This window comes from Periplaneta americana, chromosome 1 (genome assembly GCF_040183065.1).
Source record: "Periplaneta americana isolate PAMFEO1 chromosome 1, P.americana_PAMFEO1_priV1, whole genome shotgun sequence".
NCBI classification, from domain to species: Eukaryota; Metazoa; Arthropoda; class Insecta; order Blattodea; family Blattidae; genus Periplaneta; species Periplaneta americana.
Window position 1 is genome coordinate 189,636,614 of NC_091117.1, and position 14,506 is coordinate 189,651,119.

The window sequence follows — 14,506 nt, forward strand, 5'->3', positions numbered from 1 at the left end:
ACTTTTTAACACTAAATAATAGTATGACAATTATATTTCAAAAAGAACAAACAAAGGACATAACGTTAGTGCAAAAACGTTTCATGCTTTTCACTGTCATTTTCTTAAATTGAAAGATTAGCAATCTGTGAATTGTTCATAGAATTTTTTATTATTAACAGCATTAATTAAAAATACTGTATAGTTAGATGTCATTGTTTTTTTTTATTTTTATTTTTAAAAGTTAAAGGTAGCCGCCTCTGGGAAAGTGTAAACGGAGAGTTCTCAAAAAGAGAGCAATTTTTTTTTTCTTTTAATATCAGCCTCTGTGAACGGGAGAAGAGTTCGGGGTAGAAGAAGACATCAGATGATAGACGACATTAAGATTCATGTATCATATGCAGAGACTAAGAGGAAGGCAGAAAATAGGAAATATTGGAGAATGCTAGGTTTGCAGTGAAAGACCTGCCATTTGGAATAACACTATGTATTTATGAATATAAAAAATAATACTTAACACCAGCTTAATGGGAAATATTACACAGGAGGATTGTTCATATTCACAATGTTTTACATAACAATATTAACAAATTTAAGTTAATGCGTAGCCTATATTAATATTTAGTAGTATTTAAAATAAATATAAACGAAGAAAACTCAATTTAATTGGCCGAATGTTTCTATGTTCCCTTTTGACTGCCTCTCTTATTATTACGTAAGATCTTAATCATTGTTTCTTTTGTTGTCGATTCCACTTCCCCTCCCTGGTATAGTATAAATCCTCCCAGGGAGAAAAGGTTTGAATATACTTTATATACTGTGTTATGGAGTTTTCTATGTTGAAAAATTAATTATTAAATAACATTCAATGGATGTACTGTATGTTTAACCTCAGCATAAAATTATTTAATTGTAAAGAAAATTGCGAATATCATAATGGATAGCCTTTACATTAAGTCGGGTAACTGATTTCAACAATAAATTAATTAAAATTTCGTTCGTAAACTCACATTAATTAATACTGAAAACGAGTCTGTCTCATTAAAATTAAGCGATTATTTCTTGTCTTCTTACAGAAATTCTCATGTCAATATTTAATATTGATTTCAATTATTGTTTTACCAATTTTCTTCAATATCGATCTGTTCCTCTGTTACATAAAGTCATTTACAATTCTATGAATCATTCATTCATTAAAATTACCTTAACATTGTATGTAAACATCTCTTACAGTTCCAATGTCGTGAGATTAATGAACTATAATTTTCGGTTTGGGAAACGTCCGTGAGAAGTTATTCACTATCGTGGAGATGACATTACAATATTTGAAAAATGACAAAGAAATGGAAATATATATTTTTATGAAGACTGCTGTAAATGAATGATGAATAATATCCTGAACTTCAGATACTTAAGCATAAAATAACTGTTTAACAGACTACCACAACTTTACTCTTATATATTATGACCATCACACAATGATTTCCCAATAATAACGATAAGAAAAAGAAGAGGAAGAAGAAATATGAAAAATACAAAAGAAGAGTAACTAGAAAAATTACAATAAAAACATATAAGAAAAAAAACAATGACAAAACGAAGATAACAAAAGCGAGAACAATAAGAACACGAACGAGAAGAAGAAAACCAGTACAAGTCCAAAACATAATATCAAGGAAAAGAAAAAAGAATATAAGAAAAATAACGAGAAACCAGAAATACGTACGACAAGAATCAGAATAAATACTATAAGAACGAAAACAGGAAGAAAATGGAAGGGAAGAAGAACAAAAGAGAAGATGAAAAGGGATAAGGACAAAATGAAAAATACAAGAAATAAGACTGAAAGAGAACGAAAAGGAGAAAAAGAACTAGAACACGAATGTGTGAAGAAAATAAAAAAGAACAGGATAAAAAAAAATATGAGGAGGAGGAGCACAGGAACGAGAATAGGTAGGGAAAGAAAACTATACATCATGAGCAGGCAGCGAAACTTGGTGCCCGATGGGAGAGAGGCTGGTGGTTTCAGGTTAACTGTCTTCTAGAATCCCTCTGTAGCGTACAATGATAAGTAGGAGGCTTGGTCGTGCTCCGTTGAACTGCTGTGCCTTAGTTGTTCCTAAGACGACGTCGCCTCAGTTGTTTGTTTTTCTACTGGTTTTGTGTTGCAGTCGACGAGTAACTTACATCATGGGCTAGAAACCACAGAATTTCGCATTAATTTCAAAAAAAAATCGTGATAAAATATTATATTACGCGTTTTATCTCTAATTACTTTTAAAATAATCACAATAATTTCGCATACATTTGAAATGAATTTTTACGTGAAAAAATAACACTATATTACGTATTACACGTCAAAATAATGATAAAAAAAGTTTCATACATAAATTTATTCTACGTATTAAAATTAAGCACAAGTTTATAACACTGAGAAAAAATATTTGGCCTATTTGTATTACGTAACATCTGCTGTTTCTACTTGTGGAATGAAAGCATAGCAAAATCACAATACAGTATTATTTTCTTTCATTCTGCGTCTACAGTCACAAACAATTAAATTGCACATGGAGAAAACCTTTCTGTATCAACAGATGGACAAGAAACCCAGACACATTTCAACACAGCAGATATAAATTCAGGGTAGCCTAATTCAACATGAGAGCTCGTAATGTCTCAATCAAATCAACTGTAACATTGAAAGTGTTGGATGATTGTTTCAAAATTATTTCTTTCACAGTAAGAAATGCTATACTGCAATCAGTATTTTTTATATCCTTGCAGTACCTAACTCAATGTTTTAATTCTTTCTGTGAGTGCATCAATATTACCGACATTTTATCTGTACAATATTTGCCTGGTTGAATAATTAATTTAAATTTACAAACAACGAATATGAATCATGTAACTCGTATTTTTCAATTTTCTGAATCACCAGTTTACGGACAGTTTATATTATTCTTATATTTCCATCTTCAAGTCCAAACTGAAATTGAAATTGTTAATTAATTTGCCTACCGACTTCCCTACATTATTATAAATTACTATATTCATTCTACACTTCAGATCGTTATGCGAAAATCTGTGGTCTTTACTGTTCTCCAACCAGGAGATTAACCGTGAAAGGAATGTGCTTACTATTGCGTCATCTATTGAAGCGAAGTAGATAATATTACCGTTATAACGTCAGTTTAAAAAACATGTGCTCTCCTGCATATGTAATTTCCTGTATGGAAGGATTAAAAGACCAGTAGTATAAATATGTGTGTATCAGTGTTACCGTTTGAGGTTCGAGAGTTAGCCGATGGAGATGCGTGTACCCACGTGTGTGACCTTATGACATCAACATTCATTCACAGCATTTCCCCGCTGCGTCTCATTTCCCTGAGACTTACTCCTGATTGGAGTACAGTAGGCCTACCTAAACCTCTCCACTGCTGACTATAACTCTGCTCACGTGCAAGTAAACAAACCCGTACCTATAGTAAAGGAATAGCAAAACCTGTTTCGTCGGGTACCGAGTTTCTCTGCCTGATCATGAGGAAAAAGAACCGCAACAAGAATCACTATACTTGTTTTTTTGAAAGATGGAACAAGACAGGAGCGTTGCGATCGGAAAAACAACTGAATGTCACATAGCGCGGTAGACCTGTTGCTATGGTAACAACAGTTGAGTTGCCAAACTTATAGTTCGCACGTGGCGAGTGCTTAATAGCTCTCTTGGCAACATTTATTGTGCACAAAATGTTAACATTGGTACGTTTCGTCTTTGATTCTCTGTCGATTTTTGTATTGTTTTCTTACCTTCGCGTCAATTGTCAATGAATGTTTTAACGTCAGCCATCTTAACGACAATTGCTAGCTTCCATCAGCTGGCAGTGTGGTAGTCCATATTGGTAACATGGCACTGTAGTTCCAAGCTCGGCCGCTTAACTGTCATGTCCCATCTTTCAAAACAACTAGCATAGAATGAGAAGAGAAAGAGTAAGTACAAAGAGAATTACAGCAGAAACGTGATGGTGAGCAAGAACTTAAAGGAAATTGAGAGAAGGGAAATAGGAACAAGAACAAGCAGTAGAACAAGAATAAGTATGAAGAAAACGACAGCAGAAAGATGGCAGGAAGTAAGAAAAAAAATTGAGCAGAACGAAACAAGCACAAGAAGTGAAACACGAATACGTGAAGTATAAAAGAACCGTGACTGGGGGCAAGAAAATAAAGACAATTGGACAAGAGAAGGTAAACAGGAACGAGAACAGGAAGTAAAACAAGAATTAGTGCGAAGAGAAACACAACAGAAACGTAACGGGGACCAATAAAATAAAGAAAATCGAGCCGGAGAACGGAAACAAAGACAAGAAACGTAGGCCTAAGCGAAGGACAAAAAAGATTAAGTAAAACAGAAAGAATAGCAAATACTGTATGAAAAAAATAGAACGACAAAGACGTGAACGACAATTATGAGAAGGTTAAAAAGAAGAAACTAGAAGGAAAAGAACGACTGAGTGTATGCACAACACCCATGCGTCTTCGTGTGCTTGAGTGGTCAGCAGGCAATGTATCCTTTTTACCCACCACTGTGGCCCGTTTGATACGTCGACTGGGACCTCGCCAAGGCCCCTGCGTGCTCTGCAAAATGGCCGCCTCCACCGTCAGCTGGTTCCAGTTCGACATCCGCCGATCCATTCTGACCTATTTTTAAATCCGCTACAGTGGGGTGGGAGCTGGAGAACCTTCAAGCTACGCTCTGTGCGTAATAAGATTCATTTGTCTACGAACACCAACCAAACACCATCAGGTTCATAACATAACATAAACATAATTTTGTAAATCTGTTTCTAAAATATGTAAGTTATGACATTTTCCGACCCCAACAGCTAAGGGGCAATGTTGACGGGTGTGGGTTCGAATCTCATCGAACGCACGGATAGCCTATTTATCTTTTGCCAATGTGATATTTTGCATGGTCTCGGATGCCCTCGCGTGACAAGAGCAGGCCTATTCGTCTGAAAATATAGCGACGCCCATTAATATTCGGACACTTTGTAATTCATCAAATGAATGCTGTATTTATATAAAATGTTCTTACAAAAATGATGCTTTGCAAACTAATATTGTTTCAAAAATGATATTCTCCTATATTTTCATCTGTAAACCTGAACACAAAATATACAGACCTATAGAAGGCCTATGTTATTCCTACAGTGCAATGCTTTTATATAGTCACTTCAATATTCGGACAGAATTAAACATTGTAAACAAAAATGGATGCTTCTTTTTAAAATACAACAGTAATTAATTTATTGCATAACTTTTACGATAAATAACTTCCTCCAAACGTTTAGGGCATGCTGTCATATAGGCTGCCGGAGGAAATTTTATCCCACATTTTTTATCTGCTTTAACCGCGGCCCTATTTACATTACAATGCACTTCATTCTGTACATTTTTTTTATAAATAATCACTTATAAGCTCTAGATCGCCTATACTGTTAGTCAGGACGAGTCTGTCTATATTAGGATGAATACTATTACAACATAAACGTAAAGAAGTTACGAGATGGTAGGTTGTTAGACGTGTACGAGCAATATTTTTTATCGGGATAATTTTAGAATAAAAAATGTTCGCAGACATACATGGATTCAAAGATTGCCAACATCTTAATTGCGAAATTACGTATGTTAAAAGAAATCATTTTAGGTAATAATTCATACAATTCCTTGCTGGTTTTACCTGATATTTGAAAAAAAGGTATTGTTCTTTGAAGGCCTACAGTATGTGTTTGAAATGTGATAAATTGATCGGACTGCATTTTCAACTAGTAGTGATTACGAATTGGCTTTTCCATTTAGGCCTACAAATTATCCTTGTAGATTCTTGAAAACTTTCTCACAATTTCAACCTGCACAACAAATTACATTAAAATAACACATTGCTTTATCGCATGTAATAACTATTTTACTAATATAAACTATTTTTAACAATCATATTTTAAACTCTTATCCGTAAGTTTATGTTTGCCAAAATCGTTCTGAAAATTAAATTGTTTTATTTAACGTCGCTCGCAACTACTAATGTTATAAAATGCAATAACAGTAATATGCGTTACAAGAGCGGTATGTTGAAGTTTTCATGTTCGAGGAAAAGTTTGAAAAAGCGAAACGTAGTTGAGCTTTTTTAATTTCCGAGAATTGAAAAAAAAAAAAAAAAAATACCGCTCGTGTATTGTACATTATTTTGTACGAAGATCGTTTATTACATACCTGAAAGAGGAATTTATAATTAGTTGCAATGAAATCTCCATCTTGGTTTCTGTTCAATGACGGCAAATTTGCAAAACAAAAGTATCTATCTTCAACATTGTTGCTTTAAAATGTTTTCTGTGTTTACTATACTCCAGCAGGCCGTGATATACGTCTGTCTTTTTTTCCCCCCAGTCTATGATGAGTTGGAATCTTGTTGATTTTTTCACGGCTTCCTTAATGTTACTTGCATCACGAATGCAGTAACTTTAGTGGAGTTGTAGAGTTTACTTAATTTTTGCAAATATTTAAAAACAATAATTAACAGTGCAATTTAGGTGAAATTGCACTGGTAAGTTTCCATTTTATAATTATTACTATATTGAACGTCTCTAAAAATAATATGTTAAAAGCCTAAAGCAGTAAAATCAATATGTCACTTAAGCGGTAAGAAGAGGGAAATTGTTATGTGTGTTAGGTTGGGAATACTGAATGTGGAATTTTAGACTTTCCGTGGATTGGTTTTGTGCGGAAACCAAGCAAATACGCACGATCTCGCACAAAATATAATACTACATACCAGCGTCTCTGGTGTGCCGGAATTTTGCCCTGCAGAGTTCTTTTACATGCCAGTAAATCTACTGACACTTAAATGCCATCGACCTGCGCTGGGATCGAACCCGCAACCTCGGGCACAGAAGGCCAGCACTCTACCGACTGCGCCACCCATAGCGACAGAAAAATCCTTCTTATGTTCAAGATAGAAGTGCCGTCTGGTATTATAATGTTTTATGTACAGTAAATCTGAACTGAAGAGTTGAGGCATTGAATTTGACCTTTATTCATATTAACAAAATAGTCTTATTCCCATGTTTCTTGAAGTTTAAAACGAAACCTACAATTTATTCGCCATATTCCATCTCTTTACACATCCCTGATTAGAACGCTATGGTACCGAGTTCAACGTCTGCTTACTGTAAGCCGTAGACAAATAACAGCTGTAAGCACACGCAGACAGGTAGAATAGTGGAGGGAGAAATGAAGGGGTAGTGTATACTAGCGTCGTGCATTGCAGCGCTATGTTCGGTCCAAGTTTGTCGAGTACGGCAAAGTTCGATATTCGCCGATATTCGTTCTGCAGAAGTAGGCCTGTCGTGTTTGTTCCACCTTATTATAAAAAATATTCGCTCTCCTTTCCTATCCCTTCATGCTTTAACCGCTTAAGAATTTCAACATAGATCTATTAGTTTTTCATAAGAAATAAAACGAGGTCTGTAATGTCTTGGTTGCCTCTCTCATGTTCGAACATGGTAGGACACTACTGGGTGTTCAGTTCAAAATGTGTCATGGCTCGCTGTATGTCGTCATGTGGCTATCCGATGAGCCTAGAGAATTCAATCTTCCTACACTTCCGCAAAGGCGTATTACCTAAATGCGAGAGAAGTTGCCTAGCAAGTACGGCGTTCATTCTGAAGATTACTTACCGATACGTACGGTAACGCCAGTAGTGGCAAGAATGTGAACTGTTTGGAAACACGTACTGAAGTGAGTTTTTTTTCTTACTGTCGGGATATGGGGAGAGGGTTAAGACGATTACTTACGTATTTGTTGACATTAACTTGGACGGTCAACATGGATAGCATTTTGATTTGTGTTGTGGAATGTTGCCGTACGCAATCGATGATAACAAATACCCTGCGTACGACTTGCCCGCGCAAAACACAGTTCGAAAGAGGTTATGGTAGCACACAGACTTTACAGACCGCCATCTGTTGCTACGACATTCAAGTTATACCGTACACGTTCTCAAGTTCAGATTGAACGCCTTGATTAATAGGCAGCTTCTCTGACATATAAGCTGTAACTGGCTTCAAATCGCTGACTCACAACAGTGACGTCATGACACACTTTGAAATGAACACCCAGTAGTGTAAAGGTACCTTGTCTATGGTGTAAACAGTACCCGTGCGGGAACATAGTCGCCATATCTGATTTAGATATACTTCCTTTGTCATTATTTCACAATAAATACGAACTCTCCGATGCCCGATGCAGCTACACATCCCCAAACCATTACATTTTCCCCTCCATATTTGACAGTGTCCTGAATGTTCTAAATTTCAAACTCTGTATTTGCCTTATGCCAAATCATTACTTGTCATTTGACTCGTTAAGATTGAATTTACAAATAGATTCATGTAGTATGTGAATAAAACGTCTTTCCAACTACTTTCTGTCTTGTAAATCTGGGCTTTAACAAACTCAAGGCCCTCAAGCTTATTCATTTTACTAATGAAGAGTTTTTCCTACATATTCTACCATTATGCCTTTTTTTTTTTTTTTTCAATATTTGGCGAATAATTTCAGAATGTAAGATCTTTACCTGTCTCTAATTGAAGCTCAGCAACCTGTCTTGGAACACACATTCTTGATTTTTTTTTTGCTCAACTTTTCTAGCTAGCCTCTTTGCTGCAGAGCAGCGATGTCAGACAGGGACTAAACGGAGCGGAGCGCTCCACTAGACTGGTTGCGTGCTCCGGTGTTTCCACAGACATAAGCAAGTTCAAGCTCCGATCTAGCTCCACAACCGGTATTGGAGCTTACAACTCTGACACTACTGCTGTAGAGCTACAGATTCAATCATATCTCCCGTCACATATCTTTGTACAATGTTAAATCCGTGATTTTGCTTAGCCTATATCAAGCAATTTAGACATGTCTCTATACTTTTTTTTTTTTAAGACAGGACATGAGAGTTAAGGGCCGGCTTATAACTACAGTGCCATGTTGCCAATATGGACTACCACACTGCCAGCTGATGGAAGCTAGCAATTGTCGTTAAGATGGCTGACGTTAAAACATTCATTGACAATTGACGCGAAGGTAAGAAAACAATACAAAAATCGACAGAGAATCAAAGACGAAACGTACCAATGCTAACATTGTGTTCACAATAAATGTCGCCAAGAGAGCTATTAAGCACTCGCCACGTGGGAACTGTAAGTTTGGCAACTCAACTGTTGTTACCATAGCAACAGGCCTACCACACTATGTGACATTCAGTTGTTTTTCCGATCGAATCCTCCTGTCATGTCCCATATTTCAAGAATACAAGTATAGAGGTGAAAACAACATTGGCGAGATAAAAAATAGTCAATTGCTTTAGTTCAGAGTTTGTACTTGGCAGTTCAAAATCCAAATGTCTACTACTGCTTTCTTCCGCCCAATTAAAAGTGCAGCACTGCTACAACTACAGAGGTAATCCTCTGTAGATAGATATAACTGGCGTGGTCGTGATTTCCTTCTGTTGGTGTACGAGTGTCCAAATATTGAAGGAACGCAAATCAATTGATTTATAACAAAATTGGCAATCACGTGAAGACACTACCAATTGATACTGTTTTTTCTTGAGCAGGCCACCATATTTCATAATACTGGAGCTCTGTTTTGTAAAGCCAAATAGTTTATGTTAAAAAATTTGCAGTGTCCAAAAAATTAATGTGAGTCACTGTATGTCAAATACATACCAAGATATCGAATATAAATCAAGACTTTTCGAATGTTCTAGATATCATAAATAAAAAAATGATTAATAAAAACCTACAGTCCATGGTCTACCAGATATTTTTAGTAGTTGTTTTGATGCTGCGTGGAAGAACAATCATGTTATCAGGACAAAAGAAATAAACAAAATAGGGCATATTCTAGCAAGGGGACGAAAATCTAGGAACAATTATGAAAATGCATAATTTACAAAGAAATAAATTAAAGAAGTAACTGCCTATGCAATGTTTTGTAATATTAAAAAAAATAGTTTATAAATATGTGTATTGACAAAAGATTTCCTGTTACGTTTCCCGGACATTTTTCTTTCAGAATTAGAATCTTTAGATGATTTTTTCTTTCCATCATATAAACCTCAATTATCCTTATGAAAAAAGGTACCTAGGCTATAATATTTTCAAATTTTAGTTCACGTCATGAATTGTGTAAGGTTTTACAGATAACATGGGCGCAATCTTTGAGTTTATGTTATGTTATTAGAAGTTATATTTAATATGAACGAAGCTCTTTAGTTAAGTAATGCATCCGTAAAAATAAATGGTATATTTATTTTTAAAAAAAAGCTACAGACGAATAAGATTTACCTCCAAATTTATCACAGGACAAATTTATTGGTTTCTATAGAAAATAAAAGAAAAAAACTGGCTAGAGAAATTCTAGGTATAACAGACTATAATTATTAATACAACTGTTTTATTACGATTGTTATTACATGCAATGGCTTTTCACGCAAGAGACTAGGATTAAAATTCCATCGAGTCCAAGTGAAATTTATAATAAACAAAGATGTTGCAAATAACACTCGAGAGGAAATTAAACGCCGAATAAAATAATATGGGAAATGCCTGTTATTATTCGGTTAAGAAGCTTTTATCATCCAGTCTGCTCTCAAAAAATCTGAAGTTAGAATTTATAAAACAATTATATTACCGGTTATTCTGTATAGTTGTCAAACTTGGATTCTCACTGTGAGAGAGGGACAGAGCTTAAGGATGTTCGAGAATAAGGTGCTTAGGAAAATATTTGGGGCTAAGAGGGATGAAGTCACAGGAGAATGGAGAACTGCAAGCATTGCATTCTTCACTTAACATAATTAGGAACATTAAATTCAGACGTCTGAGATGGACAGAGCATGTAGCACGTATAGGTAAATTTAGGAATGCATATAATGTGTTAGTTGGGGAAAAAACATGGGGAAAGCCAGGGGAGAATAATATTAAAATAGATTTGAGGGAGATAGGATATTATGGTAGAGACTAGATTAATTTTGCTAAGGATAGGAACCGATGGTGGACTTATGTGAGGGCGGCAATGAACCTCCGGGTTCCTTAAAAGCCATTTGTAAGTAAATAAGTTGCTACTGTAGGAAGTTTTTTTCGGGGCAGTTAAATTTTCCCTGTTATTGTTGCGCAATTCAGCTGTGTTGTATTATCATCAGAGATCCTTGAGGGAATAACCGGTGTTCCCAGTAAGCATAACAGATCTCTGATAGGCCTACTCAAGGGGCTTCTTATCTAATCAGTTACTTACGTTAAAGAGATATTAAGATAGAAACACATTGGAAATACAATTTATTACTGTGTATATGTCAAAATAATTTTGAATATATTAATTACAAATGAAATCATTAAATGGATTTACAACAGCAATATTGTAGCTATCATAGTGAAAACTCCCCCTCTTCGACGTATTGCTGCACATGAATCCTCTCTCTGGCTCCCTCTCACTTTTTTCTTTAGTTATACGATAAATAATTTAGTCAAAATTTTAATTTGCCATAATACTCATACTTACTGTGCCCCTTCAACTGCAGACATTACTCACAGACAATAAAGGGATAATACGGCAATAATGGAGCAATATGGAATAGGAATGGTAGGGAAAATCGAAGTACTTGTAGGAAATTCAGCCCAGAGAAGATTGAGTTGTGAGGGTGCTAGGAACAATAGACGGTGCCGGTACTATTTCGCATTGTCAGTAATGAGGCGATATTAGCGATCCTAGTGGTTAGCAACTATCTATGGATGCATATTTACTACGTATTGAGCTTCGTGACTGTATATACTAGATTGTGGTAGTATTATACGTTACTCCACAAATCCCTAGCAGAATTTTTCTGAAATCGAATCCCAGCTGACAACTAAGTTTGCGTAACAGATCAACGGTGTAATGTGTGACAGGGGAAACTAAAGCATATTCAGAAAACCCACTTCTTAGCTTCTTAGCTCACATGTCAACTACAAAATGCTATATGACCTGTCTGGAATCGAACCCTAGTCTTATTTTGTGAAACCATCAACTGACTTAGACTCATTTATATACACAAAATCGCGTGTTTTTTTCTGCATATAGTGGTAGTATTATAAGTTACTCCACAAATTCCTAGCAGAATTTTTCTAAAATCGAATCCCAGCTGACAACTAGGTTTGCGTATCAGATCAACGAGGTAATGTGTGGCAGGGGAAACTAAAATATATTCAGAAAACCCACTCCTTAGCTTCTTAGCTCACGTGTCAACTACAAAATACTATATGAACTGTCTGGAATCGAACCCTAGTCTTATTTTGTGAAACCATCAACTGACTTAGACTCATTTATATACAGAAAATCGCGTGTTTTTTTTTCTGGATATACCTGTTCGCGTTTTTACCTAGTTACGGATGCATTACCTTGTTGAAATGGAGCCAATAAAGCGGAGTTCGGGTCACATGTCACACTGAACACTGCACTTGGCTGTCACACAATTTGGCGGCCGCTCCAACCAGATCCACGTCACGTTCTGCGGTCCAGACGGCCAAGAATAACCCGACGCTGGAATCCGCGCCCACGCCCAGCGTCTCCTCCCCTCCGAATTAGTTAGAAGACGGCCTTTCACCTAGGCATTCTGACATTTATGGTGGAATATTTATCCACATATCTATTTATCTGTACACTTACTGTATTTATTTTTATTTCTCCGCGGTGTAAATTCACAGATATCTATGCTTACTGTCTAGTGGTTACCATGCTTGCATTGGATTCGAGATTCGCGGGTTGAAACCCTGTTGAGGGCGAAAAAATTCTTAGCGTGGCTGTCGAAATTGGAGGTCACACGCTGTACATTTCCTGGAATTGAAAAAAAAAAAAAAAAACCACAGTCCAAGTAGAGGATTCCTAGGAAAATTTGCCGGCCATTTCTTTTTCATGTTAAAATTTGGAGGTAGCATTACGGTTGTTGGAGAAAAAATGGGAGTATAAGGGTACAATATATCAGTTATTCATAGATTTCAAAAAGACATATGACTCGGTTAAGAGAGAAGTTTTATATACGCCTAATATTCTTATTGAATTTGGTATTCCCAAGAAACTAGTTCAATTAATTAATATGTGTATTGTATTGTATTTATTCATTCCCTGTACAATCTATTACAGATTATAGGTTCGTCATTAGATACAAACACAAAATACAAACGCAAAATACACACACACAAAATAAGATTTCTAGTATGAATTTAATTGATTTCTAGTATGAATTTAATTTTAACACTCTTAAGTTTTCCAAAGAATAAGTAAAAACAAAACAGCGCTACATTATTATTAATATTGTTTGGAGAAAAATTTATGTGCAACAGTAATGAAGGTAGGTATTTTGCTTTATAGCTTTAATGTAAGAAATCAGTGATTTTGAACGGCATGGACTGGAGCAGAATAGTTTTTACCCTGGTTTTGAAACCTTCATAATTTAAATGTTTAATATCCCCAGGTATGTTGTTATATAATAAGATACATACCTGTATGAGAAGTACTGTTGAGACTTTTGGTAATAGTATGACAATTTATATGCAAGTTGTTGGCAGTTCTAGTGTTATAGTTATGAGTTTCAGAGTTCCTTTTAAAATAGTTAAGATTCTTATGTATAAAGCAAACAGTTTCTAGGATGTAGATGCAGGGGAGTGGTAAAATATTTAATTCTTGAAAAATTTCTTTGCATGGAGTGCATATAGGAACTTGTTTTATTATTTTCTTTTGAAGTTTAAATATTTTTATAGCTTCAGAGGACATGCCCCAAAGCATTACACCATATGAAAGAATGGAATGTACATGGGCATAGTAGACTACTTTCAAAGTTGGAAGAGATATGCTTTTCGTAAGAATTCTAAAAACATAACATAATTTGCACAGTTTTCCAGAGAGAAAGCTTACGTGTTGAGTCCAGGACAAATTCGAGTCAATCCACACTCCCAAGAATTTTGTGCACTCAACTTCTTTTATATTCGTCTCAATGAAACGTACAGCAGAGTCCATATAGGCCAGTTTATATCAGATGCTTTTCCAATTCACTGAGGGCTAAAACAAGGAGATGCACTATCATCTTTACTTTTTAACTTTGCTCTAGAATATGCCATTAGGAAAGTCCGGGTTACATCAGTTCCTTGTTTATGCGGATGACGTGAATATGTTAGGAGAAAATCCACAAACTATTAGAGAAAACACGGGAATTTTACTTGAAGTAAGTAAAGAGCTCGTGAAAATATCAATTTCGAGTCCTGCATAGAAGAAGAAATTAGAGAAGACTATCATAATGTGTAGAATATTCATCCAGCCTTCTATCATATGAAAAATTATGCAGACATAAACAAGGCTACAACTGATAAGAATTCAGTTAATTTCCAAACCATTTTTCATAGTCAGTAGGTAAACAATATTATGTGGTTCGGTTTCATTGTGCAGAAAGTCGTCC

General features: G+C 35.5%; 1 protein-coding gene across 2 annotated transcripts in view; it reads right to left on the reverse strand.

The window, feature by feature from the left end:
- FipoQ (F-box/LRR-repeat protein FipoQ) overlaps positions 1-14,506 on the reverse strand; it is a 140,287-nt gene that overhangs the window by 47,059 nt on the left and 78,722 nt on the right. The window contains exons 1-2 of one of the 2 annotated variants that reach the window (XM_069834162.1): positions 12,456-12,576; positions 4,555-4,750 (exon numbers count right to left, since the gene is read on the reverse strand). The exons of the other annotated variant lie outside the window; for it this stretch is intronic. Of the exons in view, the coding sequence (XP_069690263.1) occupies positions 4,555-4,665 (111 nt within the window). The 5' untranslated portion in view covers positions 4,666-4,750; positions 12,456-12,576. Of the gene's footprint in view, positions 1-4,554; positions 4,751-12,455; positions 12,577-14,506 lie in introns of those variants that run through there. 2 annotated transcript variants of the gene reach the window in all.